The following is a 25,849-nucleotide window of genomic DNA, read 5'->3' on the forward strand; positions in this document are numbered from 1 at the left end:
AGAGAAAGGCATTAGGGGTTTTAAGCAGTCTATTTAGGACTAACAGCAGTCAGATATCAACAGGACGGAAGTGAAAGAGTGAATAAGAAAAAAACAGACACTGTTTGCTGCTGATGTTATAGTCTATCTGACTATCCCTGAGGTAGACATATCCAAATTGTGTAGGTTACTAAGGGTGTATAGGGAGGTTTGGAGTTATAAAATCAACAAGGATAAGACAAATGCAATTAGTGTGAACTATGCCCCAACTTAGGAGTTAGTACAAGGGTATCTACAACTATGGGGGCAGTAAGATGAAATGTATGGGAATGTGGTTAGATACGATTTCTGGTGAGCTAAGACATTCTGGGATCAAGTTAAAAAAATGGGATCATTACACAATGGCAGGGGGTCCCAAGTGATATGGATCAGAGAATACATGAGGTTAAAATGTGTGCAATACCATTAATACGGTATGTGGTATAACAGTATATTTATGACCCAGGAAGAAAGTACAGTTTTGTACCTACCATAAATGTATATGTCCGATAGGTATGCATCTGCAGTCATCACATATGGTTGTCCTGCCTCAGGCAGCCCTTCGGTCGGCCGGATTCCAAAGTCTGGGTCCGGCGTCGGCTGATGTCGCCCTTTCCCCGACGTCAGAGCACCTGGGGTATAAAAGCGTCAGCCGACGCCATCTTCCTCAGTGTTTCTTGCCCCAGATGCCAGGTGCCCTCAAAGGAAGGCTAAATTTGGAGAAATGCAATAAATTTCAAACATGCACAGAAATATATATATATATATATATATATATATATATATATATATATATATATATATATATATCTATATATAAAACCAATACACTATAATAGATAACCCCAGCTAGCTATGAGAGGGAAAAGTACCCAATAAATACCAAAGAGGGGAAGGAGGGAGGGAATTTGACTGCAGATGCATACCTATCGGACATCTACATTTATGGTAGGTACAAAACTGTACTATGTCCTTCAAGGATGCATCTGCAGTCATCACATATGGGTAGAATACCATAGCCATTCTGGGGGTGGAGGATCTATGTAAAGGATGGTGTAGCTAAAATGCCCTGCAGGACTGCCGTAGCAAAGCCTGCTCTGGATCTGGAATATAAAGGTAAATTGTAATGCTTGGAAAATGTATGCACGGAGCTCCATGTAGCAGCTTCTAAAATGTCCTTGATAGCCACCCCTCTTAAGAAGGCTGTGGAGGTGGCTGTGGCTCTGGTGGAATGAAGTCTAATGTTAGCTGGCACAGTTTTGCCATGAAAGGAATAACAAAATCAAATGCAATTCCCTATCCATTTTGAAATTGTCTGTTTGGAAATTGCTTTTCCTTGTGCACCAGCAGCATATGCTACTAACAGCTGGTCAGTTTTTCTGTAGTTTTTAGTTCTGTCCAAGTAGTAGCGCAACTGTCTGTGTATGTCCAGGGTGTGCAGAAGTTTCTCTCCTTTGTTTTGTGGATTTGGAAAGAAATTAGGCAGGTGAATAGCTTGGTTTAATGAGACCCTGGATACCACCTTTGGCATAAATGAAGGATTGGTTCTCAATGAGATTCTGTCCTGATGAAAAATAAGAAATGGCTGTACTGCCATGAGGGCCGGTAACTCAGATACTCTTCTTGCTGAGGTTATGGCCAGAAGGAAGGCGGTCTTCCAAGACAGAAACTGTAGATCTGCAGATGCTGCTGGTTCAAAGGGAGGCAGAGTTAGTTTTTCTAACACAAAGTTAAGGTCCCAAGTAGGCACTGGAGGTTTCCTTGGAGGATTGATGTTTTTAATTCCTCTTAGAAACTGTCTTAGGAGAGGATGAGAAAAGACAGGTGGATCAGTATTGTACTCTGCTGAAATTGCTGAAGCATGAATTTTAATGGATGAGTAAGACAGGCCATTGTGGAGCATTTCCGCCAAGTATTCCAGGATATGTGCCATGTTCATCACTGTGGCATCTAGGCCCTTTGTGGTGCTCCAAGTGTGAAATCTTTCCCATTTTGCTGAATATGCCTTTCTTGTGGAAGGCCGGCGAGCTTCCATGATGATATCCTTTCACTCTCTTGGACAGCTTATCCTGAGGAGGAGTCTAGGTATTTTCCAGGCTGTTAGTTGCAAGGTTTTCAGGTTGGAATGCAGAGTTTTGTAATTGTGCTGTGTCAGGAGAAGTGGCCATTGAGGAAGAGGCCATGGTTTCGTGCGTGACATGCTCTTTAACAGTGGGTACCAGTGCTGTCTTGGCCAGTCCGGAGCTATCAGAATCACTTTTGGCTGCTCTGTCCTAATTTTCAGTAAGACCTTGGTCATTAATGGAAGAGGTGGAAATGCATACACTGTTAGAGTTCTCCAGCTGTAAGAGAGGGAGTCCACTTTCCATGCTTGTGGGTGGTATGTCCTTGAGCAGAATTTCTTCAGCTGATGATTGTGGGGGGAGGCAAAAAGATCTATGTCTGGCCTTCCCCATGATTGTGTTATCTGTAGGAAGATGTCTGGGTGCAGCATCCATTCGTGTGCATCCATGATATTTCTGCTTAAGCTGTCTGCCAGTATATTGTCTTATCCTGGCACAAACTGGGATTGCAGCTCTATATTGAGTTTCAAGGAAAGTTCCCATAGATTCATTGCCAGTCTGCAAAGATGGTAGGAATGGGTGCCTCCTTGCTTATGTACCACGTAACTGTGGTGTTGTCTGTCCTTATTGGCAGGTGGCCTTGATGCAGAAAGAGTTTGAAGGCCTCGATTGCATGCATCACTGCCAGCATTTCCTTTTGGTTTATGTGCATGCGTAGCTCCTTTTGTGACCAAAGTCCTTGAATACATCTGCCCTCCATGTGTGCTCCCCAACCGTGGTCTGAAGCGTCTGTTGTAATGGTTTGGCTGGCTATTGGCTTGCTGAAGGGCAGACCCCTGTTTGACTGGCTTGCTTGAGCCCACCACAAAAATTCCTTTTGGAGGCATGGAATGAGTGGGATCAAAGTTTCTAAGCTGTGACTGTACAGAGTCCATAAACTCCTTAGGTACCATTGTAGTTTCCTCATATGCAGCCTTGCTTGTGGAATCAGAAGAATGCAAGATGCCATGTAACCCAGGGCCTGCAGGATTTTCCTTGCAGTCAGCTGAGTTTGTCTTGTCAGATTCTTGAAGTAATCCGGTAGTTGTCTTTGTTTTTCTTCTGTGAGAAAAGCCATTTGGGTGATTGTGTCTAGATCCACACCCAGAAAAGTTATTCTTTGGGATGGAACAAGTCTTGATTTGTGAATGTTGACTGTATATCCCAAGGCCTGCAGTAGGTGGATGGCATAATTCAAGTCCTTTACCAAAGTGTTTTGGCTGTCCGCTTGTAAAAGGCAGTCGTCCAGATATGGGTATATTTGAATCCCCTGAAGTCTGCAGTGTGCAATTACTGATGCCAGGCATTTCGTGAATACTCTGGGTGCAGTAGATAAGCCAAAGGGCAATGCTGAGAATTGATAATGCTCTGAACCTGCAAGAATTCTGAGGTGTCTTCTGCAACTTTGTCTGATAGGGACATGCAGGTATGCCTCCTTGAGGTCTAGGGTCACCAGCCAAGACCCCCTTGCCCAGCATGGGAAGGAGTTGCTGTAGGGACAGCATTTTGAATTTTGGCACAATGAGATACGTATTCAGTGCGGACAAGTCAAGAATAGGCCTCCATTGATTTTCTTTTCTTGGAACAAGGAATAGTCTGGAATAAAATCCTTGGCCTTGTTCTGAAAGAGGAACTTTTTCTATAGCTTTCATTTGCAGTAAGTTGGAGATTTGTTTCAAAGCCTCTGCCCTTTGATTTGGTGGCAGGTCTGGCATGCCTTTCTTTTTGGCAATGTGTGAAACTGGAACCTGTATCCTTTGTCTATTATTTGCAGTGTCCATTTGTCTCTTTTAATACTGTGCCAATTTTCTGAGAATAAAGAAAGCTTTCCGCCCAAAGGTGCTTCTAATTGAGCCCTGGTTGGCGGAGTCAAAGAAAAGTCATGGAGTCTGTCCTTGTGCAGCAGTTGTAGGTCCTGCACTACCTCTCTGGTTGGGAGGCTGCCATTGACGTCCTCTGTAGGAGCCTCTAGCTTGCCCTCTACCTCTGGCACGCCTGTTCTTGCCTCTCTGAAATCTTTCTGTGTCCGGAAAGGACCAATTCTTGGTAGGCCAATTTCTGCTGAATCTTGGTGGTTGGACTTGTAGAAAATCTTTGACTGTTTGTACAGATTTTGCCTTTTTCTCATATTTCTTTAAGACCTCCTGAGCAGTGGAGCCAAATAACTTTTGCTTTTCCAGTGGAGCATCCAGAAGCTTAGCTTTAACATGGTCTGGCAGAGATTGTTCCTTCAGCCAAGCATGCCTACGTACGACTGCACCTGTCATAGCTGACCTACACGAAGCTTCCAATGCATCATAACCACACTGTAAGAAATGGTTCCTAACCTGCTGGGAGTTATGTACCAGATCCTGAAGTGATTTGCGATCGAGGGGTTCAGGTGAAGACAGTTTCTTATGCAATTCATCTAACAAATACACTTGGTACTGTATCATATGAAATTGACAATTTAATGCCCTCATAGAAAGAGTAGCAGAAGTATACACTTTTTTACCCCATCTCTCTAAAGCCCTGGACTCCCTTTCAGAGGGGAGTGGATTTTTTGTAGTGGCAGCTGCAACCCCTTTAGGGCCCTGGGAAATAGTTTCTTGATCAGCAGAGTGGGCCTTGTAAAGAAAAAGATGCGAGTCCGGGACCCTGTAGTACCTATCGGGTTTGACAGGGGCCGGAGGAAGAGTGTCAGGGGTTATGCTAGACTCAGAGTACACATCATCAATGACATTCAAAACAGGCGGAATAGCCAAAGGTCTATGCTGAGGTAAATGCAGAAAAGTTCTTAATCTGTTCCTGGAATCAGAGAATTCCTGGCCCTGCCATTTGAAATGCTCTCTCATAGTGTGAAGGGTCTCCACGAAGGATAGTTCTTCAGGAGGGGAGGCCGAGGGGATTGATTCCTCTGCATCAGAATCCTCGTAGGCCGAAAAAGCCTCCTCCTGGTAATCCGAGAGAGCAGAGCCATCAGAGGCCTCCTCTGAGGAGTGGGGATCAGAGGGCTCAACCCTGGGCCTTTTGTCTAGAGGGGGATGAGAGCCCCTGTCCGGATGGGGTTGAGAGCCCCTAATTAAGGAAATAAGGTCCTCTGCTAAAGTTAGAATCTGTGAACTTGTAGAGGGTCCCTGAGGAATAACCCTGGGAGGCATAGCTTTTGTATGTTTAGCAGCTTTAGCCCTGATGAATGCCTTTATGGACATGGATGCAGGAGGCCTAGGTGCACCACGTGCTGGTGTAGTTTTGTCTAGAGGAATGGTGTCGGAAGTTTCCAAGACACCAGATTCTGAAGGAAATTCAATAACCGACTCAGCAGGGGCCTCCGAGGCCGAGGTTGTCGGTTGAGCGGTTTCGGGGGTCGGAAGTACCAAGGACTCTGTTTCAGCAGAGACCGAGACACTCGCGGTAGGCCTGGCCGTGGTTTCAGCCGAAACCACGGCCCGTGTGTGTCGGTCCTTGCCCTTCCGTTTCTTTGTCAAATGTGAAGTTGGAGTCTCCGACGGCATATTGTATGAAAAACTAGCCCCAAAAAATTCCTCTGCAAACTCCGCCCGATGTCTAAGAGTGCGTCGGTTGAAGGAAGCACAGGCTGAACAGGCCGAGACGTCGTGGTCTGGGCCTAGGCAGGAGAGGCAGTAAGAGTGGAAATCCTTATGAGGTATTTGTTTCCCACAAGTTAAGCAATTATTAACTTTATCTGACATCGGCTGAGGCAAGAAAGAGTCCCCAACGGGGTACTTCGCTTTTGAAGTCTTCGGTAGCTGAATTACAGGAGCTGGCCGACCGGCACTTGCGAACTGCTTCTGCTTCGGGCACCACGCGGCAAGAAAGACTGAGGAAGATGGCGTCGGCTGACGCTTTTATACCCCAGGCGCTCTGACATTGGGGAAAGGGCAACATCAGCCGACGCCGGACCCAGACTTTGGAATCCGGCCGACCGAAGGGCTGCCTGAGGCAGGACAACCCATATGTGATGACTGCAGATGCATCCTAGAAGGACATCATTCTGACATAGGATAAGAATAAAGATATTGGACTACATAAGGAATGAGTTAAGTCTCAAAAAATGTTACTTCCGGTACAAGAAGGGGGGGCTTACAGGGCCACATTTATATGAATACTTTACAATGGCTCAGCTGAAATAAGTGTTTTGCATGCTAGACCCCAAATATTTTTCTAAAAGGGAGGAAATGTTACTGACTGCAGCAGCAGAGAACAAAGTGGTGTGCAACAGATTGAATACTTGGGGGGAAAAATCCGTACAAGGCGGAAAACATTAGAACAAAATATAAAAGATTTTAAATATGTTTAAAAGGTAGTGAGTACAGATGTTGGCATTTTTGGGATGTGGCCAATAGGGCTGGGGATGCACTCACAATCTTGTAATGTACTAGCTGGTGCCGGCAGTCTACAGTTCTTAAAGTGACACTTCTGAACAAGTGCTTAATTTTTTAGACTACGAACATTCATTTCATGTTCTTTACAAATCCCTTCCCCTTCATAGAGGTCTTCAATTCAGTCATGGCTTCTATAACAGTCTTCTTTTCAAAGGCTAACAGCCTTCCAACAAGATTCACCTCGATTCTGTTTTTCCTAAGGAGGTGTATAAAAAAGGGTATTCGGTTGTTTCCTATCTCACAAATGAGCATTCATCACCACCTTCTTTGTCATTCAATGCACCCGGGAGAGAAAACAAACCTGGCAGCAGCATATGCCATGGACAATGCTGCAGATCCTGTTCTTGCTTTGACAAGTTCTACACTAGCTTTCTGTTTGCCAGTCAGCATTTCCAGCTGATCTTGTTGGAATTTTACTTTTGGAGTGCACTTTGAGATGACAGGCATAATGGCCTTTCCAGCATGGCCTACAATAAGAATAGTCTCACAAGCTGGGTCAAGGCCCTTAAGTTCGGCAATGAATGTATTTGCTCTACCTATACCCACTGTTGTGACACCGATGATTCTGTTAAGGATTGTATTGAAATCCTCTGAAGCAATTAGAATAGCAGAATTTGCAGGGTAAGAGATGAAGATCATGGCAGTTGGACTGTGGCATTATTGGTATTGAAAAGGTCATCACAAGTCATACCAGGGATTACTTCACAGCCCTTTATAGTCTCTGGTAGCTGTTCTGCTCCTACATATCCTGTAACCTTTCCTCTGGTTTCTATAGCACTCAAGTCTGCACTCTGCAGCAACACAAGGTGTATGAGCAACATCATACAAAGCAAGATGGCTCACCAGTGGGCTGCTCTTCAGCAGAAGGGAAAGAGGCTGGCCAATTCCACCTGAAGCACCCAGTTCTAAGACTTCTGTTAAGGCAAACAGCAGGTCTAGCTACATGGGAGAAATATTTATATACAAGAACTTGGACTAAAAAAAAAAATACAGGGCCAAACAGTTTTATTTATTTTTTTTTTTTTACAATCCTAGTTGACTTGAATGACCTCCAGCATGAGCAGCCTGCCAAGGCTTTTCATTTTTGGGATGAGATGAGATGAGGGAACAGAATAACTTGAGATGAGATGCATTAAAATTTCCAGATTCTACTCAAACCTTTTACAGTACTGGAGAGTGCATAACATTTTAAAGTACGTGTGAGGAAGAGAGAAGTGCAGAGATTAAACCAGGGTTGGAAGAAATTATACTAAAAGTGAGAACTTGAGAATTCACTAATAGGCAGAATATATATAAAAAGAATGATTAAAGTTAGATGGTCATCGTGTCTGCGGCAGCAGCATGAATGTAAGTGTGCCCTAATGAGCAAATAACAGGAGAAGAAAGTGAAGCAATTTGTAAGGTTCCAAGAATAGCACCAAGATCCATGAAATTTATATTTTTTTTCTCTTGAAGTGCTGGCACTAATATTTTTATACTCCAGAAAGATTATATAAAATGTTCCCAGAGATGAGAAGATTGTTGGAGATGTGGCCAAGAGCAAAAGGGGACCTGGATGCATATATTCTGGGAATGTGATAAACTTAGATAACATACAGGTGATTTAAACACTGGTGAATAAAATAGCAGGGATGGGGCGCAACTAGTAAAGAAAACAACTGCTGAATAGGGCACGCAGTTTTCAAATGCAACAGCACTTATGAGTGCTGATAGGCATATTGATGATACTAGGAAATGTAAAAGTGAACCGAAGCCTGATACTGAGTCCATGGAGGAAATTAAATTAGAGGGGCAAGTGGAAAGACACACGCCCATTAAATTTCATAAAAAGAGGTGGGAACATTGCGATGAACTCAGATTAAGTGGGAGAGAAGCTCTAAAGAATGAGGGAACTGGATGAGAGGGAAAGTCTAGGAGTATTCTGAATGGTGATTAATGGATGAAGATGCACACACATGAGAAATGAGTGCATTACACCATAAGAAAAACTAGTCATCCTTGACAGAAACATATTGCAACTACTGGTATTGGGTTGAGTCCTATATACATGAGATGTGTTAATCAATAACTAAAAACCTATGATACAAAAATGCCAACCACCAAGGTGACATTAATGGACTATGCATGAGGACTGCACAAAAACTGAGAGAATCTCACACTCTGATCAAAGCTTCATCACTTAAAGCAAACCTGAATAAATGGGTCACTTGTTATTCCTTCTTGCAGTAACAAGCAGCCCGTTGGGAAAAACACACACCTCTGACTAAATACTCCATGCAAAATTAAAATCAAAAGCAAAACAAACCTGTCAAAAGCATTCAAATGATGGATTTCCTATCCTCAACTTGCTCTGTTGTAGGCATCTCATATGGAGCACTGAGATGTACCAACAGAAGCTGGACATTTTTGAAACCTGTAATATAAATAATAAACCAGAAAGAAAAGGCTGTGGATATGCAGTAACAAACACCTTTAGCAGTTAGTGACTGTGATTTCAATGCCCTCCTCCTCTTTTTTTTGGAGGGGGTGGGGCTTGAAAGGACAGGGCAGTTGTCAAAGACGAAATCCAACTGAACATAGTCTTGGCACTGCACATCACTGCAAGCTTACCTTACCCAAACCTTTGCACATGTGGTAGCAGGACAGAATGAAAAGACTTGCTAAAGAAATAAACCAATTCAAACCTGTAGAAGGTTTGAAAAACGAGCAACACAGATCTTAAAAAAATGCAATTACCTCTCCATTGGCTAGTAGTGTGTTCATACGTTCCAGAAATCCTGAATCTAAAACATTGGATTCATCCATTATGAAGGCTATCTTCTCATTCTTACAGCCAGAACGTCTAAGGACTGTCCTTAAGTCCTCATCAAAGTCTTCACCAGTGTATTTTCGGTGCACCTAAAATGACAAGAGTTAAAATTTCTAAAAAAAATACAAGACAATTTGCACAATCATAACAACATGTAAAGCTTCAACTCAGAAAACGTGTGTGTATGCTGGGGGGGTCCATGCATTTTAATACAAAAAAAAAATCCTGAAAAACCAAAACATTGAAAATGGATTGTGCCCTTTTCCCACTGATGTGCAATCCCACATATGGCACAAAGTTAAATAATTAACAGGGGGCTTAACTTGGATTAAACATCTTTTCAATTTTTTTTTTTATTTGACATGGTTCCAACAACTTCGCCCCAATCAAATGGCAAAGAACCATATACAATAATCTGTGGATGCAGTTAAAAATGGTAACAGTTTAGAATGTTGACAAAGGTTAAGTGAGTTGGTGTACAAGGTGGGAATGCATACGAGTATTGACAATAAGGTGGGCTACACAACCTAATGCATGCTACCACTAACCCTGCACCTTAGCATAGAAAAACTCTTTCTGTAACTCTACCAATATTTGACAAACCACGTCCTATAGTACTCTTATAGTTTTGAGTCTTTGCTAGTGTTTCTAGTGTAAATTGATCAGAAATAGTGTGTGGATTTTTTTGAAAAGATTTCCTATGGGTTTCAATATTTTGTGTTGCTATTTTGATGAGTCAACATTATGAACAGTTGGTCTTTTGGAGTTTATGTTTTTTTTCATGTTTGTTTACTGGGATAGTCTGACTGGACAGTTACCCCTTTTCAGCAGACGTCCAGGAGGAAAAGCCCCAACAGTTACAAGGATGTGACAATGTACAAAAATGAGAAGGAAGCATATACAGAGAAATATCTCACTGAAATTGTCAGAGTATAAATATGTTAGCATAGAATATACAATTGTTGGAAATTCAATGCTACACAAGCTGTGCAATAAAAAAACATTCACAGTATGTACAATGTAGACAAAAACAGATTTTTATTAAAACTACAGTATTGCGATTAATGACCATACATAGAGGAGAAATGTGTTATGTAGTGGGACACTGTTTACTCAGGAGTTAGATAGGATTGTCTTGAGATGTATTTTGAATTGAGAGGGGTTAGAGCTAGTTAAATATGTTCTGTGGGATCGAGTTCCAGGTTCTAAAGACTTGACTGGAATACAGAGAATCTCCATGGTTATTGTTTGCCTTAGTGACTTGCAGTACAAACTTATTAGATCTTGGTTGCCTTTTGTAAGTTTGTGGTTGCAGTAGGTTGTAAAGTGCTGGACATTCTTCTGGTTCTATGGGCAGTTGGTTAGTTGAGTGTGTGTTAGGAGGTTGGGTAATTTAAGCCAGTTTAGTTGTCGTAAGGCAATACAATGATGGGATCTACATGGAGAATTTGTGGCAAATTTGGCAGTCTTGTTATAGCAGGCTTCTAGTTTTAATAGGTCAGTTATTTTCAGGTTGATGAAAGCAGCAGAGGCATAAAGAAGAGTAGAAACTAGACAGGTTCTAGCTATATGTTGTCTTGTGGTATACTGTGAGGTATGGTTTAATTCTGTACAGAGAGCCTAGTTTAATGTGAATTTTTTATGGTTAGTGACATATACATGTCAAATTTCAGGTTTTTAATCTACTATAACACCGAGTAACTTAGTGTGATACAAGTTCTATCTTAGTGTTGTCAGAGACCTAAATTTGGAAGGGGAATTGTAAATCTTGGGTTTTATTAGTGAAAATCATGAGTTTAGTTTTTTTTAGGGTTTAGGATTAACTAGGAGTCAGACAGCCATGACTCTAGAATTGTGAAAGATTGCTGGGTAATTTCTTGTAGTTTAGAGAGTAAAGGGGCTGCACAGATGAGTGTGGAGTCATCTGCATACTGTATATGACTGTGGGAAGGTTGGTGGCAGCATTTAGTTTGTTGGTAAAGATGCTAAATAGGAGTGGGCCAAGAATAGAAACCTGTGGTACTGCTACTGTGTAGGTAACAGTGAGGACAGTTCATTTTGCCATTTTACAGCTTGTTTAGGGTCCATTAAATAGTTGTGGAACCATGTGAGAACAGAGCTGGTTATTCTAACAGACTGAAGCTCGTTTAGTAGTTTTTGATTATAGGTTCATAGGTTCATACTAGGCTATCTGCCCTAGGGCATTTACAAGCCTAGCCAGAGTGTGTGTGGCTTTCACCACCCCTTAGGATGAGAATACTATACCCATTAGTTTGCTGTGCCTCTGTCCAGCAGTGATACAGAGATGATTCCCGGGGTAAACCTATGATCTCCCATCCACTCGTCAAAATTTCTCTTGAACAGAGTCAGTGAGGGGCTCTGCCTCACATGGACTGGGATTCTGTTCCATAGTGTAGGGAGTCTCTGGGTGATGAATCTGTCCCTCCAGCACGTCCTATTTACATCCGTGTTAAGGTTTAAGTCTCTTGCTCTCGTGGCTCTGGTGGATTTGGATTTTTTGAGGTGGAGCATGTCCATTAATTCCGGGTTGGACATGGCCTTGTATGTCAGGCACAGATCACCTCTGAGCAGACGGTATGCGACTGAATAGAGCTGGAGTTTCTTCAGTCGGGCATCGTATAACATATGTTTGAGCCCCTTTATTCTTTTGGTGAGGAACCTTTGGGGTCTTTCCAACTGCTGCAGGTGTCGGGTAAGGAACATTCCGAATGGGGCGTTGTACTCAATCATTGGTCTGATAAGTGAAGAGTACAGGGGTACAATGACCTCTCCTGATCTGGATGTGAATCCCTTCATGATCAGGTGGGCAATGTAAAAGGTCTTCCTAAACACTTTGGCAATGTGAGTGTCAAAAGAGAGGTTACTGTCAACTTGGGTCCCCAGGTCCCTGATAACTTCTTCTGTGTTTAATGGATTACCACCTATGTGGTAATTAGGGGTTACCTTGTTTTTCCCAAAGGGTATGACTATACATGTTTTGGCATTTAGCTTAAGGCCATGGCTCTGGCACCAGTTATCCATTTCTATGAGACCTCTCTGGAGGATGTCTGTGTCTGATGGAGTGTCAATTATGGTGCCCAGTTTGCAGTCATCTGCAAATTTTGTCAGCCACAATCCCCTATGTTTGCCTGCACTTCAGAAAAATAAATGCCGAACAAGAGGGGCCCAGGACTGAGCCCTGGGGGACACCGCCGGTGACCGGCCTAGAGTCTGACATGGCACCAGCAACTCTAACCCTGTGTGTTCTGTCCTTGAGCCAGTTTGCAACCCATCTTGTGACATAGGGGTTTACATCTAAGCTGGTGAGCTTTTCTATGATGCCCGAGTGGGGTATTGTGTCGAACGCTTTTGCTAGGTCAAGGTAGGCTGTGTGGACTGCCTTACCCTCATCAATGGCCTTAGTGACTGTTTCGAAAAAGTCGACCAAGTTCAAGAGGCAGGATCTGCCAAATTGGGTAGGATCCAGTGTCTGTAGGTCCCCAATATCTTTATGAGTTCCATTATGATCCTCTCCATAGCTTTGCAGACAAGGCTCGTCAAGCTTATGGGGCGGTAATTTCCAGGGTCCGTAGAAGCACCGCCTTTGTGGAGTGGGACCACAGTTGCCGTACGCCATTCTTTGGGTATGTATCCTGTAGTAAGGCTAAGATTAAACAGCAGCCTTATGTGTGGGTTTAGTTCCTCTGAGTTCGTGTAGCACACAGCCGGGGACACCGTCCGATCCCATTGATGCTGTGTTTTTTGCTTTAGAGAGAGCAGCTCTCACCTGGGCATCTGAGATGTTTGGGAGGCTAGACTCTGGTGGGATAGATATTTCTCCTTTTGGGGGGGAGGGAGAAATTTGCACTGAACCTGTCTGCCAGTATGTTGGCAATGTCTGTGGGTTCAGTGATTTTTTTTATCATTTTGGACTAATTCTGAGCATATCTGGGAGTTTCCACCCAGGTTTCTAACATAGCTAAAGAAGGCCTTATGATTGTCTTTTGTCATTAGCGATTTTTCTCTCAAAGTTGGCCTTGGATGATTTTATGAGTGATCATAGTTTTTTGCTAGTATTGATCAGAGATGCCTTCCCTTTTAGGGATTTTGCTCTGTCATGTAGTAGCTTTCTCCTCTTGTTGTAGAGTTTGTTTATGGCTGGGGTCCACCAGACCGGGCGCCTGCCTTTGGTGGAAAGGGTCTTGATTTTATTAGGGATTGCTTGATCCATACATTCCTGGAGGTGCTCGTAGAAGGCATTTGTAAGGGTTTCAGCAGCGTGGGTTGTGGCTTCCACTGGCTCGGGGGCCTTGAAGGATACCACTCCAGTCTTAAGAAGTGTGAAGTTTGCTTTTGGGAAGTTCTTCACTGTGGTCTTTTTGCTGGGGTGGGGGCGGGATGTGGATCTCCAGTGAGATTAATTTATGGTCTGATCTCACCAATGAGGGATATACTTCCGGTGTGGAGCATTTTGTCCCCATGTTTGTGATGATCAGGTCTAGCATATTTTCTCCTCTTGTGGAAATGGTGACTAGTTGTTCCATAGCATTTGAGTTTATGAACTCCAGGAACCTTTGGGCTAGGGTGTTGGGGCTTGAGTAATGTTCCCAGTCTATGTTTGGGTAGTTGAAGTCACCCAATATGATGGTGTTTGGAGAGACATTCATACTCTCCAGTGTCTTCAGGAAGGCTGTGTGGGTTTCCTGAGTTTGAGAAGGTGGTCTGTAGCATGTTACAAACTGTAGGGCAGTTTTACCTATGGTTAATTGCACCTGGATGGTCTCCGATGCTTCGTGCGTTGCCACTAACCTGGAGGTGTGGGTATCCTTTATGAATATGGATACTCCCCTCCTTTTGTGGTTCGGTCCGGATTTTGGGGCGGAACGCATGATATGAGGTATAACCTGATAGTGCTGGGGTGCTCTCAGGAGCCTTGAACCAGGTTTCAGTCACAGCACAGACATCAATGTTCTCCATACTGAGGAGGGCTTGAGGCGTGCATCTTGAGGTTTAGACTTCTGGCATTGAGCAGTATTACCCTTAGTTTTTCTCCATTTTTGTTTTCTAGGCGGTAGGTTTATCATTTGAGCCTTGCCTAAAAAGGCACTATGGGGTGGCAAGAGACTTTGCCAATATCCGGAAGCCCAGGGGTGACAGGTGCAAGCCGTCCCTTGCAAAGCAGCGTGGCTTGTCAAGAATGTCATCCCAGGCAGACAGACATTGGATCCCCTTAGAATGACACCAGTAATTAAGCCAATTATTAAAGCTGATCATTTTGTCTCTGTATTGTGGCATCATTCTTGGTGAGGGTAGGATACTGCTCAGGGTCAGGGTCATACCGGCCTGGGCTACATAATCTAAGAGCTCCTCTATGTCTCTTTTCATGTAGTCCAGGGAGGTACGTCTCAGGTCGTTCACACCGGCATGGACAATGACAGAGTCATACTTGTACTTGCTGTGGAGTGACCTGAGTGCTTGTGTTATGTGGCGGATTCTTGCGCCTGACAGGCAGCTTACTGTGATCTTTTCCTTGTTCAGTCTGGTGAGTGGGATGTCAGTGTGTCTGACTATGGAGTCACCTATAACAAGTGTGTCTGGCATTGTGTTTGGCCTTAAGGGCTGTGACTGTTTAGCACACTGACTTTGAGAACTATTTGTTGCATGTCTTATGTCTTGAGGTGGCAGTTGCTTGGGTGTCTACTTTGGAGGCCTCTGTAGTTTTGGTAGATTTTTGATCAGTGCCTCCGAGTATGTCTTTGTGTGTTTATGTGTTTGTTTTGCAGTTGTGATAGTTCTATGTGAAACTGGGTTTGTGGTGTGTGTGGTTTCCTTCACCTCCTGTCTGGTCTTGCCAGTCCTGAGTTGAGAGAGCTCAGCCTCCAGTTTGGCTATATAGTTGCATCTCTCACATGTATTTGTGTTTTGTGGGAGAAGGAGTGGGTTGTCTGTGTACATGAGGCAATTGTAACATTGCCTCAAGATGCCCAGATTCACCAGCTGATGAGAGACTATGTCTTTTGACATGTCTAAGAAAAATGACGAGACTAGTTGACCATTGTTTCTGAGTTGGTTAATGGTATACCATGAAACTTAAGACAGCTGTAGTTTTACTGTGGTTAGATCGAAAGCCATGTTGGGAATTACGGAGAAAACTATTGAATAAAAGGTAGTTTATGAGCCGGGATTGTCTGCATTTCTCTAGGACTTTGAATAGAGGAGGAAATATTGCAACTGGTCTGTAACTGGATGTGTGTGTACTGTTCTGTCCTTTACAAAAGGGAATGATATAAGAAATCTTCCAGATTTTGGGAACATACTGTTCAGTTATGGAGCGACTGATCAAAATGGAGACTCGATAGGCTATTGTGCTGGCAGCTATCTTAAGGTATTCAAAGGGTGACATTGAGTATCTGCATTTAATTGCAATATTATATTTTATATATATATATATATATATATATATATATATATATATATATATACATACACACACACACACACACACACACTATACATGAACATATACACACACAATTAGCTCACCATGCTTCATTGCAACCTATGAATTTTTCTTACTGATTATTCTGAAGTATCTTTTTACTGTAGACCTTTCTCAATCAAAATATTCTAATTACAAATAAAAATAATACAACACACGAGCAGAATGTTAGCTTTAACGGGATTCACTTCGAATACGTGTGTTTTAACAGAAGCTACATGGTTAATCAACTAGCAGATACGAGTAAAACAAGAAATGAAGCTGCAAAACACTAACTCAAGAAAGAAAGATAAACTTCTGTAAACTCGCACACATGGAATCCACTCAGGCAAGCTGACCACTAGTACACCAACACCATACACAAGTCGAATAAATCCAAAGTGCATTTAACATACTATAACATAGAATTTAAGCACATAAAGCTTTTGGTCGAACTGAATAAATCAACTTCCTCAGATTCATGGGATTTTTTTGAGTAGACTAAATAAAATAGTTATGAAGAAAGAATATACTTTTATAACAATAGATGTTGTAAATTTATTTACTACAATTCCTCATGATGTAGGCCTATTATGGCTGAAAGAGCAATTGTTTGAGACACATCTTTATGAACAAGATCAAATTAACACTTTAATAAACTTGATGGAAATAGTGCTCAACAATAATTATATATTTTTTGAAGGAAGTTATTTCCAACAAATAAATGGGGTAGCCATGGGGGCACCTTGTGCCCCCATGTATGCAAACTTAATGAGTTATTGGGAACATAACTATTTATTTACAACAGAGTTTTGTGGCCATCTTGTAATTTATACCAGATATTTGGATGACATATTTATCATATGGGATCAAGATAAAAATACATTGGAAAAATTCTTAGAATATATTAATACTACAGTTAAATTTTTAAAATTCACTTATAATGTCCAAGAAAATAAAATCAATTATTTGGACGTAGATATAATATATGACAAAGAAATGAATATTTTGAAAACACAAATACATAGAAAACCTACTTTTTCAAATGCGTACTTGCATTTTGACAGCTGGCACCCTGGCCATCAGAAAAAAGCCATTGTTAAAGGGCAGATGGTCAGGGCAGCCAGAATGGTAAGTGAAGAACTAGATTTTATAGAAGAAATGAAATATATTATGCAATTATTCATGAATAGGGGATACCCAGAACAATTTTGTGTTAAAATATTCAATGAAGTGAAAAATAAAAGAGAAAATGGAACTTATACGGCAATATTAAAAACAGGTTCGTTGAATAAAACACCATTGGGCAATGGAGATACATTGGATAAAGATGGCTATAATAACATCCCATTGTATATTATCAAATTTGATGATTGTTCCAAGGAAATAGAAAATATCATTAAGAGAAATTGGGACTTCTTTGTCAATGATAAAATTGGGAGACAAATTTTCAATGGATCAATAAAATTTGTATATAAGAAGAGTCCTTCTTTCAAAAATATATTAGAAAATAAAAGAAATATTGAAAAATATAAAAATGGAAAAGAAGGAAACTTTAAATGTGGAACATGTAGTACATGTAGTTACATATATCAATCAGGTACAGAAATCATGATTAATGAATGTAATATTAGGATATATGGACATTATAATTGTTTTACAACAAATGTAGTATATATAGCTTTATGTCAGCAATGTAAAGCCTTTTACGTGGGAAAAACAAAAAGGAAATTTAGAGAACGAATTAAAGAACATTTATTAGATATACAGCATCATAAAAATAGTAATGCTCTAGCAAGACATATTATAGAACACAATGATCACAAATTTAAATTCATGGTTGTTAATCAAATTAAACAGGACCCACAAGGCAGGATAACTATGTATCATTTAGATATGGAAGAATTAAAATGGCAAATTCAACTTAATTCATGTATACCCCCGGGTATAAATGAATATATGACCATCATGCCATTATTGAAACTGAATAGAATATACAATAAATGATACATGGTATCAATTATAACATTACAAATACATGTACAACTATATTTGTTAATGTACATGTATAATATGTATTTAAATAAACAAATACCTTTTGTATATTTTATTTTCAATATTATATTTATTTATTTTTGTTTCAATATATTTTTTACATACACATATAATTAATTGAACACATTATATTAATTTATAAGTAAAATATATTCGAATAGTTGATTTAACAAAAATTGGATTGCATACTATATGTACATAAACAATATATATATTAATGGCATTTATATAGATAAGAATTTTACATCATCTATTTCATTATGATATATTTGTTTATACTGGCTGTATTCATGTATACTATTTATACATCTTCATTTTATATACATTAAATTATATATAATACATTTATAAGGAATATTTAACAATATATAGGTTCTAGTTGAGTGTATTTACATTTCAAACAGGTATACATTATTAATACATATCAAATAAATTATACATTAATAAGGGTTTAATACATGTATTTATAAAAGCAAGTATTTTTTTTTAAATTAACAAATTGATTATTTGGATATTCAATTAGTAGTTTTTAAGTGTATAAATGCATATAATTCCTTTGGAATATATGTATATGAGTTAGTAATGCATAATGGTTTGTGCTTAAACACAGTGATTTTTACAATGCCATTTCCTTTTTAAGAATTTATGGTGGGAAATTAGGCTATTAATTGAGTAATTATTCAATAATTGACAATGTATAAAATGGGTGAGTTGCAATGATAGTATGTATTCTGAAGAAGTTCGGAAGGACGAAACCTAGGTCAATAAAGTAGCGTTTGTTGCAGAGTTCGTGTTGTGGCTTTTTGGAGTTGGTTGGTACTTTACAGTATTATATTTGAGCCTGTTTTCATCTCCTCATTGGCATCGGCCTCACCTTGCTTCTTTACATCAAATTCCTCAGAAAAAAAGACTACACAGGAAACAGGGGTTTAAATTTCCATCCACCTAGTCACATGATTTCTAGACAAGCATTGAAAGATTGCCTGCATAGTGGAACACTCACAAGCCCCTCCCCAGCTGTACAAACTTTTAAAGTATTACATTCTTTTTGTTACAATTTCATAGTGCCAGATAGCAACAGCAAACCACTCAATATATCCTACTTTAAAAACATTTAAGCATCAATAAAATGAATAAGTAAATGAATAAAATAAAGCGATATGCCTAATTTACTTAACTTGTTGCTTTGTGGACATTGCAAAATTTATCACAAATTAAAAACCAAAAAAATCAGATGACAGATTAAAAAATGGTAAACCCATAAAAGTCTTGTGTATGTATATGTTTAAATAATATTACATAGTCCTAACGTTTTAAAATGAAAAACTCTACTATAAAAAATAATAAATATTTGTCATTAATATAATTATATTAATTTATGATAAACTTTAATGAAGCAAAATCATCCTCTCACATCATTGTGCAAAAGAAACTGTATGTTTGAAAAATAGAAGTTATGTCCTTACCATAACGTTCCATGTGGAGTGTTCATCTCGCCTTTGTTCTTACACATGGGTTCGGAGCCGATCCTCGGCTCCGTGTCGACGCTGCAAGCTCTGCATCGAGAAGAAGCTCGAGACAATCTAATACCCACAATCCCCCTCTGCCTTTACCTCAGATCTAGTTTGCAAGCAAACCAGTCTCCAGAGAGAGCACACTCATGCTTACATCACATATGCACAGAACTAAGAGTCTATATATATATATATATATATATATATATATATATATATATATATATATATATATATATAGACACATCCACATATATATACATGTCAACTATATACACAACAACTGCAAAGCAGAAGCAGAATGCCCCAGGCCAGGCACCAAAAACTGAACGTTCTTCCTAAGGGCGGGAGGGTGGGAATGTAAGAACAAAGGCGAGATGAACACTCCACATGGAGCGTTATGGTAAGGACATAACTTCTATATGTGATAGTGTTCAATCTCGCCTTGTTCTTACACATGGGTAGCGCCTAGCTCCTTGTTCCTGAGGAACTCACGGAAGGACGTTCTTGAGCACAGTGGAACCAAAGGTTGCCCTGTCCCTAGAAACCTTGTCTACCTTATAATGAGAAATGAATGTATGTGGCTTAGACCAAGTAGCAGCCGCACAAATAGCGTCTAGTGGTAGGCGGGCTGCATGAGCCAGGGATGTAGACACTGATCTTGTGGAATGTCCTTTGGGTTTGTGCAAAAGAGTTTGATTTGAAGAATCATAGACATAGATTATACAATCCGTTAACCACTTAGAAAGAGTTATTTTGGTAACCGCTACTCCTTTCCTGTTATCAGCAAAGGCCACAAAAGTTGATCAGTTTTTCTGTGATCTTTTGTTCTATCCAAGTAAAACCTTAGCTGTCTGTGAACATCTAATTTGTGCAACATATACTCCATTTTGTTGGAGTGATTCTTGAAGAAGGTGGGTAATTCAATGGACTGATTAATATTATTAATAGAACAAACTTTAGGAAGGAAGGATGAATTAGTTCAAGAGAAACTCTGTCAGAGTGAAAGATCAAATAAGGGTGCTTAATGGAGAGAGCTTGAAGTTCAGCTACTCGCCTGGCGGATGTAATGGCTACCAAAAAGAGAGTCTTCCAAGACAAAAATTTCAATGGGCAAGAGGAGGCTGGTTCAAAGGGGCAACATTAATTTAGATAACAATAAGTTTAGACTCCAAGGTGGCGTAGGAGATCTAATTGGTGGTCTAATATGAAAACCCTTTTAAAAGCCTTTACAAAGTCTGTGGGCCATAACAGGAGCCCCACATTCTTCCACATGGAAATTAGAAAAGGCAGCCAATTGAACTCTTAATGTGGCAGGAGAAGCACCCTGATGGAACAAGTCTGTTAAAAACTCTTAATATTTTATTCAAAGGAGCTATAAAAGGATCCACTTGCTGTATATTCGCCCAGAATACAAATCGCTTCCATTTACTAGAATATGTTTTAGTAGTGGAAGCTTTATGAGAAGCCACTAATATATTCTGAACTGCAGGCGAAAGAAGATCAGACCTGGCTAAGTTGGGAATTGGAGCAGCCAAGCTGCTAGATGGAGGGACAAGAGCGGGATGGGGAGCCCCTGACGAGTGAGTCAATAGATCTGGCTCTGGGTCCAGGATCCAGGGTCCCCGAATGCAGTGTGTCTTCAGGAAGGGAAACCAAATTTGACGAGGCCAGAATGGGGCAATGAGGATTATTGTCCTGTGTAGGTTTCTGGCTTTCTGGAGAAACTTTGATATCAGGGGAAATGGAGGAAATGCGTACAGGAGTCCCGGGGGCCAATCGTGAATCAGTGCGTCCCTGGGGACTTCCCCTGAAGGGGGTAATAGGGCAAAGTAGCTCCCGCATTTGGCGTTCATTGGAGACGCAAACAGATCGCAGGAAGGCTGGCCCCACGTGCGAAAAATCTTTTTCGCAACTGTTTTAGGGACCACTCGTGCGGTAACAGAATTGCTCTGCTTAGCCTGTCGGCTATGACGTTGGATGACCCCAGGATGTGCGTTGCTATTAGAAAGCGACCCGTGGACTCCGCCCATTGCCAGATTCTCATGGCCTCTCTGTATAGCTGATAGGACTTGGTTCCCCCTTGTTTGTTTATGTACCAGACTACCGACATGTTGTCCGTCTGAACTGCAATAGTTCCCAGAAGAAGAAGGGGAGCAAAGTGTTGCAACGCTAGAAACACTGCCCTCAACTCTAGAACATTGATGTGCAGATTGTACTCCAAATTGGTCCATTCGCCTTGGACTGTCTGTCCCTGAAAGATGCCCCCCCCCACCCTATCAGGGAAGCGTCCGTGGTCACCGTAACTGTAGGCGTGGGTAGCACAAATGGTCTCCCCTTGGAAAGGTTGCACGTTTGAAGCCACCAGTTTAGGTGTGTTTTGCATGTGTTCGTTATAAGAATCTCGTGTGTTAGAGGTAGTTGTTGGAACGACCATTGTGCAAACAGTAGCCATTGTAGGACTCTCATGTGCAGCCTTCCCACGGGTATTGCAATAAGAGAAGCTGACATGAGTCCCAAAACCTTCAGTACCAGTTTTGCTGGGGATTTCCTGGACAAGAGAAGAAGACGTATGTGAGTCTGAAGTGAAAGTATCCTTTCTGGAGGAAGTCTTAGAATTAACTGATGTGTGTTTAATTCCGCTCCTATGAACAAGATACTCTGTGATGGCTGAAGTAAGGATTTTCCGAAGTTTACGGAAATTCCTAGGTGAACACACAGTTGGAGAGTATAGTCTCTGGCCTGTACTAGTTGACGCTGGGTGGTGGCAGAAAGGAGCCAGTCGTCCAGATACAGAAACACCTGGAATCCTTGGCGTCTCAAGTGAGACGCTACCACTGCCATGCATTTGGTGAAGACCCTGGGGGCTGAGGTCAGACCAAAGGGCAGGGCTCGAAATTGAAAGTGACTGGCCCCCAGCCGGAAGCGCAAATGATCTCTGGATGCCCTGGCCATTTTGATGTGGTAGTATGCATCCTTCAGATCTATTGAGCACATCCAGTCGTCCTTCTGTAAGAATGGAAGGATCGATTGAAGCGTGACCATTCGAACTTTTCTTTCTTGGCGAAGGTATTGAGGTCGCTACGTCCAGAATGGGCCTCCAGTCCCCTGTTTTCTTTGGAACTAAAAGAACCTTGAGTAAGTCCCGAATCCTTGCTGGTCCGCTGGGACTGGTTGGATGACTCTTTTTCTAGCAGCTTTGAAATTTCTATAGCTGCTGGCTCTCGCAGATGGGGCGGTACATCTGGGAGTCTTTTCTTTGGAATGGGATGGGATAGAAAGGGTATGATGTAACCTCTGGTAACCACGCTTTTTACCCACTTGTCTGTAGTTATGTTTTGCCAGGCCTGAGGGTATAAAGCTAAGCGACCCCCGACTGCCTCCAGAGCAGGACAGTCGGGCCTCCTCTCAGGAGTGCTGGAAAGGTTTGCCAGGGAGTGTATCCCTGTCACCTTGATTCTGCGGACCCCCTCTGCCGCCAGGGCGGCGTCTTCCACCTCTGCCCCCTCCTCTGCCTCTAGAAGGGGCATCACCCTGTGTGCCTGGGAAAGATCCTTGGGGTTTTCGAAACCACATTTTTCCACCACGTTGCCCTTTGGGGTACGGTCTGGTTGGGGTGGAAAAATGGACTCAGACAGCAGACAGAGTCTTTCCCTCCTGTTCACACTGGGTAAGGGTCTCCTTTACTTTGGGGCCAAAGAGAGTGGCACCGTCAAATGGGGCGTTAGTAAAGGAAGACTTGAAGGCTTCCGCAAATGAACATAAGCGCATCCAGGATTGTCTGCGAAGAGCAATCGCTGAAGCTGCTGCCCTACTCGAACCTTCGGCTGCGTAAGAGATCAGCCTCATGGACGAGTTCACAATGGATGTAAGGGTATTAAGTTGCGCTGTCACTTTCTCTGAGACAGCAGCATCTGTAGTACCCTGGAGGGTATCTCCCAACTCTTTGACTAGATCCCTCTGTAGTCGTGTAAAGTGGGTCAAATAGTTCAGGGATCGCATGGAAAAAGCCGCTGAACTAAAAATGCGCTTCCCATACCTGTCCATAGTCCTAGAATCTTTATTAGGGGGATGGACAGATGAGGAAGATTCCGACATCTCCTTTTTCGTGGCCGCTGCCACCACCATAGCGTCCACTGGAACTCCTTTTGTTAAGTAAGTCTTGTCCTGGGGTGCAGTGATATACTTATTGGGTTTCCTTGGGACTGGTTCCACTGTGTCAGGAGCCTCCCACGCCCTTGAGCAATAAGTTCCATTAATTCGAAGGGCGGAGTGACCCAGGAGGAAGAAGGGCGAGCACCGAATGCCTTCAGCAAAACTGACTCATCCTCAGAAGGGGGGAGGGACTGCCAGTCACCTCTCTGTTTCAGGATCTCCAATATGTCCGAAAAAGAGACATCTTCTGAAGGTGACTTAGGGGACCCTTCTGACTCATCTAAGTCAGTATCGGATGTCAAGGATTCTTGTGGAGAATCCAAGTGTCTCCTCTTACACAATCTTTTCCTAGGGACTTCTTCGTGGGGAGCATCCGAAGAAGCCTCCGAGGAAGAGGGGGCACCCTCCAGGGGTGGCTGAGACACTGGTGCTCGACGCTTGGATGTGGCCGTGGGTGCAGAGGAGGATAACGGCCCTTTATGGGGAGGAGAGGTTGCTTCCACTGATGTGGTTGTCTGGGTAGACAACACCTTCCTCATGGTCGAAGCCCCGGGTCCCGAATCGAAGAATCTCGGTTCGAAGAAATGGGAAGAATCCCGAAACAGGCACGAAGGCATCGACCCGAGGACGGAGCCGAATCGATCCGCCGAGGCCCGAGGAAGAGTCGGAACCGAAGCGTCGGTTCGACTCGGCCCCGGAACCAAGGACAGATCGTCGGCTCCGAGACTCCGGTACGGGTCCGGAGTCGAGGTGAGGAACAGACCGAGAAAAGACGGTTCTGGACCGAGGGCTCCACAATCAGAAGATCAACCTCTTCCGGCTCCAAAGACTGGACAGGTCTCGGAGGAGGAATGGATGGAGACAATGGGAGGCCTTCAAGTTTCGACACCAACTGGGTGGAAACTGAAATAAGTTTGGACAGGGCGAATGCTCCAATAACTTCTGCACCACACGATCCACATCGACATCGGAGAGCTTGGAAGAAGAGCGGGTCGAAGGAACCGAAGACTGAGCCGACCTCAATAAAGTCGATGGAGGAGCTCCATCACCGGTTCCAAGACTCGAGGCTCAGGAACCGACACCAGTTGAACACTCGGCCCGAAGTCTGTGGAACCGGTGATCTAACTTTACCGAAGAGCTCGGAGCCGATGACTTGGGCTCCGACGTCTTCGATTCCTTCGAGGATTTTGATGCCTGGTCTGAAGCATCCAGAGCCTCCTGAAAGGAAGGTTTTAATAATCCTCTGTCCATGAGTTTCCTGCGCCTATCTGTCATGACCCTCCCACTAAAAGAGAGACAAATTGAACAGTCCTCTTGTAAGTGGAGAGGGCCAAGGCAGTAGACACAGGAACTATGGTTGTCAGTAACTGACATTTTTTGGCCACACTGACAACGCTTAAAGCCTGATTTAACTTTATCAGACATTTTACAGGTAAGATAAAAGTCAAGTCCAGTATAAGAGTCAAATCCGGTGGAAAAAGTCAAATCCGATTTTAATGTCAAGTCCGGTTGTCAAATTTAAGTAGGGTTGGTAGGCCCCGAAAAACTCTAACCAGTTAATAAACTTAACGGTACCGAGAAATTCTATCCTACTCACACACACCTACACACAGTATATCAAAAGTTACTATTAGAACAAATTTTCTCTAAAATATAACAAAATAAAGTTATATCTTATCTCAAGATGCTCGAGCTAGCTCCCAGCGATGCGAACGCAGCAGCGGCAAACTAGATCTGAGGTAAAGGCAGAGGGGGATTGTGGGTATTAGATTGTCTCGAGCTTCTTCTCGATGCAGAGCTTGCAAGAGGCCGACACGGAGCCGAGGATCGGCTCCGAACCCATGTGTAAGAACAAACGGCGAGATTGAACACTATCACATTTATTATTTATCTATTCAAACTTTTCAGTCTCAAAATACACATGATGGAACTCGATTCATTGATGCTTGGGTAGTGACAAGCATCTAGTCTTAGTTGCTAAATTAATTCACAACTTTCCAGAATCAAAGACTCAGGGCCCCCCCTATTATCCATAGGGACTTTATCTATAACTCGAAAGGTAAAACTATGGGATGGGTGGTCCATTATGTGTCTCGCAAGGGCGTCCTCTCCTTTACGTCTCCCTATAGCGTATATGTTTTCATACACTCGTTCTCGCAAGTTTCTGTCGGTCTTTCCAATATAGAAGACCGGACAGTGGGAACACCTTGCTATATAGACCACCTGTGTACTCTGACAGTTGAATTTACCCTCTATTTTGTACCTTCTACCCCTCACCTCAAAGGTGTGTCCTGTCTCCATATGTTTACAATACCGACACGTTACACTTGGAC

The 25,849-nt window shown here is 42.2% G+C and overlaps 1 protein-coding gene and 1 pseudogene across 1 annotated transcript in view; both read right to left on the reverse strand.

Moving 5' to 3' along the window:
• DYNC1H1 (dynein cytoplasmic 1 heavy chain 1) overlaps positions 1 to 25,849 on the reverse strand; it is a 3,754,902-nt gene that overhangs the window by 1,339,288 nt on the left and 2,389,765 nt on the right. Inside the window, exon 58 of the mRNA XM_044073590.1 lies at positions 9,242 to 9,403. Coding sequence (XP_043929525.1) covers positions 9,242 to 9,403 — 162 coding nt within the window. The remainder of the gene's footprint in view (positions 1 to 9,241; positions 9,404 to 25,849) is intronic.
• On the reverse strand, positions 6,575 to 9,136 carry LOC122804323 (annotated as a pseudogene).

Source organism: Protopterus annectens, chromosome 6.part0 (assembly GCF_019279795.1).
Source record: "Protopterus annectens isolate FY-2018-M chromosome 6.part0, PAN1.0, whole genome shotgun sequence".
Taxonomy (NCBI): Eukaryota; Metazoa; Chordata; order Ceratodontiformes; family Protopteridae; genus Protopterus; species Protopterus annectens.